At 38.5% G+C, this 3581-nt stretch overlaps 1 protein-coding gene across 1 annotated transcript; it reads right to left on the bottom strand.

The window, feature by feature from the left end:
• Positions 540 to 2508, bottom strand: LOC104789100. Its single transcript, XM_010514848.1, has 4 exons — positions 1980 to 2508; positions 1775 to 1889; positions 1573 to 1687; positions 540 to 1372 (listed from the first exon to the last, which is right to left on the bottom strand). Exons 1-4 carry the CDS (start codon positions 2078 to 2080, stop codon positions 663 to 665), a joined length of 1041 nt encoding a protein of 346 aa, XP_010513150.1. The 5' UTR covers positions 2081 to 2508; the 3' UTR covers positions 540 to 662.

The raw sequence follows: 3581 nt of genomic DNA, 5'->3' as shown, positions 1-3581 counted from the left end.
CGTTTGTTTAGATAAATCATATCGTTCTTTTCTAATTAGAGCCAAATAATGGGTTAATGTCTCAACATTCAAAAATTTTATTCACAGCAGGCTCAATATTGTTAGAGAGGATATTTTTCATATATAGAAGATATATGCATGGCCTCCTATAAGGTCCGTTAAAATAACGCCTAAGTGCATTTGAAGTTTTGTGCTGTCTGCTCGATCGTTTTATTTTTAGAACATTCGAATTGAGCTAATCCTAAACCACCAAGTCGTCCTCCTAATTAATTATCGTATATATATAGTTTATACAATCAACAAGTATCTTGATGGCCAATTTTTTTTTTTTTAAATAATTTTCTATCGCCTCGTGGTTCATGATCTAGTTTAGTACTGTAGTTTTAGTTATCATCTTACGAGAGTGTAGTTGTGATGATCGTACCGAAGACGGTCTATACTGACATCTAGATGCATTTGTATACAGGACAAAACTGTTGTAATTTGACAAAATCTCAATCGCAGTTCGATCAAAAAAGAAAGTTGGAGATTTGTGGGAGTTAATTTAACAGCATCATTATCATTTTGAAGTGAAGCTAAAACTAGACTAGTAGAGTCGATAAATATTAACCAATAAACCTGAGGCTTTTACAAGATTTGAGTTAAAAAAAACTAAGCAAGTCCTAGTGGAAGTCTCCACACAATGTTTTGTGCTTTTTAACTCGAGAATCAGAATTCTGACCTTCACAATTTGAAAACCAATCAAACCTATCATTCTTCTTTACCTCAGAGAATAAACATAACTCTTCTTGGTTTCTTCTCGGGTAAGCCCGACTAGACCCGACATCTATTCTTGTAGAGGGTTCTGAAGATATACCAAGCCTCAAGGACAAATCACACATCCTCTCTGTTGCTTCTTCTGGGGGTTTTATACCAATAGGCATGCCAATGATTATGGGCGTCTCAGGGACTCTAATAGTCATGTCCACTTGCTGAGTCTGATGATTACCTCCGTAATACAAAGGATAGACCGAACCCAAGTTGACTGGAGCTGTAGTAGAAGCAGGAGCAGTGCTATGTCCTTGTCTTATTGGCAATGGCTTTTGATGCATCTGCATGGACTCATGTAGAAACGGGTAACCGCGAGGTGCAGTTACACGCTTGTTGCTGTTATCATCATGTACATCCATTGGGATCGCAGCAGCTTGAGCAGTATGGATTGGTTTAGAGGATGGTTTCTGAGCTTGCTGATGATGATAGTCATGATGGTATGGCGGCTCATTAGGCGATGCGGAAACCGGTTCCTGGATTTTTGGACCGAGGTAAGTCCTTATGTTACTATGTCGTTGGCTTCTTGAAGCTCTTACAGCAATGCACCCAAGGTTAAGAGCAGCTAACGCCACAGGCCAAAAAAAACCACAGATCAAACACACAATAAACAGTAACAAAGCACAACCTTTTTTCGAAGTTCAATTCATAAATTCAGCAGCTTTTAGATACTAACTTCTACGCAGTTTCAATAAGCGATTCAAAATGCATAAGCTTCACACTAGAACTAATGAAACAGTTAAAAGAAGAGGCAAAGAACAATACCTTCAACACAAGGAGGCAAAAGAGGACCGGTTTCAGTGCTCTCATCTCTTCTAATAATAGTATCAATGGCATCATTTACTCTATTCCACATAGTATCAGCATCTGTATACTCTTCCTAATGGAAACCGAAATCCAAAGTCAGGATTTGGCTTTGATGAAACTGAAAACAAACCATAAAGAGAGAAGAAATCTAATTAGAAACCTCGGAATTGGCTTTAGAGTACATGATCTCCTCAGCTTTTAACACAACCACAGGGAGCTTCTCCTGCCACTCCTTGTTCTTCCTTGTGGCTGCACTGTGTGCTTCCATGGCAAGCCTGCAAAATAAAACCCCCAAAATTAAGAAACAGAACAATAAAAAATAGAAACCCTAAGAGAGATTATGGTGGCTTGAGTGAAAAAAAAACCTGAAAATCTGACGGATAATGGAACCACGAATAGGTTGATGACGATCACTATGCCAAGCTCGTTTCACACACTCGTAAGGTCTTGGTCCTGGCCTCGGCATTTTTACTCCTTCTTCTTTAAAACTCGAAATTAGCTTCTTCCTCACAACACTAAAGCAGTGACACACTTTAAGCAACGAGTCACTCACTCAAATCAAACAAAATCGGTCAAAATCTCCGGCGTGTTTTGGGATCAGTGAGTTCCGGAGTACGAGTCGTTCAATGGTGTGTGTGGAAAACCAAAAAAAAAAAAAACAGAAACCTAGAAAATCTCTAGGGACCGATCCAAGGAAACAGATCTGAAGCTTTGAAGCTTTGAAGCTCTGAATCGTTTGGGAAACTCTTCGTCTTCTTAAGCTCGTACCGGGTCACATCTCCATCACCGTTTTGGAATCTCCGATTTGTTGTAAGCTAGTTAGCTACCAAGTCGCCATCGTCGCCGTTTCTGGAAATGGAAACGGTGTTGTGTTGTCTTGTGTGATGTGATTAATTGATTCGGGACCGCTTCTCTAAAAACGAACCAGTTTTGTTCTTTTACTATTTTACCCTTCTTGTACTTAACTGTCTTTTGTTTGTTTCCTAGATCCATTCGAATTATATTTACTAAACCGGTGGAACTGAGTAAACCGGATTTTGGATTTTCCTTGTAAAACGACGGCGTCTGAAGTTGTGTCTGTCTACCACTTCTGATTGATTTGAGAAATCTGGATTCGTCTCCTCCATTAAAAACATCTCTAACATCTCTCTCTCCGACGACCCTCGTTGTAAAAAAGATGAAAGCTTTCTACGTATTCGTCTTTTCTCTTATTCTTCTCACCTTGAATTCTGGGGTTCGTTTTGTTATTTCTTCATAATCTTTCTCAACTCTTACGGGATTGCTTTTTGTTCATATGAGACTTATGGATCTGACTTTTTTTAATGAATTGGATCGATGTTTGTGGATAGGGAGAAGCAAGTGGTTCTGTTTTCTTCATTGATGGATCCAATAACCAATATCTTCTTCCACGATCTTCCAGTGAGGTAATGGTGTTCCTCCCAATATAAGTGGATGACCAATTTGGTGATTTTGTATTTCTATCTGAGATCGTTTCTGGGAAATGAGTTTACGGGTTAAGTTTTATTCGGTGTAGGTTTTGTTTAGTGTAAATTGTTTCTCTCGTTTGTGGGTGTAGATCAGGTCAATGTAGTCTTACAGTAAGATCCAATTCTGAAGTTTTCTTGTAATGTTTTGTTTCTTTTGCCGGCTACTGATGAGAGATCAATGGATAGGTTCCATATTTATGTTTGTATAGTACTCAAGTTTGTGACTTTATGACACCAAGTTAACCTTTTGTGGCTACAGGCGCTTCCTATGTCTCCATTTGAAATATCTGCAGCAGTGTCTGCCTTGTTGGGTTTTGCACCTTCAGAAACTTTGACAGCTGATGGCTCATCCAAGGTTTTTGACAGTTGATGGCTCATCAAATCTAAAGTTTGCTCTTTTCTTTTTTGTTTTGTGGGTTAAGTTCTGTACTTCATCGTCTATTTGTTTTTGTGTTTTTTTTTTTTTTTTTTTTTTTTTTT

Source organism: Camelina sativa, chromosome 1 (genome assembly GCF_000633955.1).
Source record: "Camelina sativa cultivar DH55 chromosome 1, Cs, whole genome shotgun sequence".
Lineage (NCBI taxonomy): Eukaryota > Viridiplantae > Streptophyta > Magnoliopsida > Brassicales > Brassicaceae > Camelina > Camelina sativa.
The sequence above is the reverse complement of the archived record's forward strand: the minus strand, read 5'-3'. Positions and strand labels throughout refer to the sequence as shown.

Excerpts from the sequence above, each read along its gene's own strand:
- LOC104789100 (XM_010514848.1), bottom strand. The coding sequence starts at position 2,080 with ATGCCGAGGCCAGGACCAAGACCTTACGAGTGTGTGAAACGAGCTTGG. Across the intron at positions 1,688-1,774 it reads ACTCTAAAGCCAATTCCGAG|GAAGAGTATACAGATGCTGA; the intron begins GTTTCTAATTAG and ends GGTTTCCATTAG. Across the intron at positions 1,373-1,572 it reads TTTGCCTCCTTGTGTTGAAG|CTGCTCTTAACCTTGGGTGC; the intron begins GTATTGTTCTTT and ends CTGTGGCGTTAG.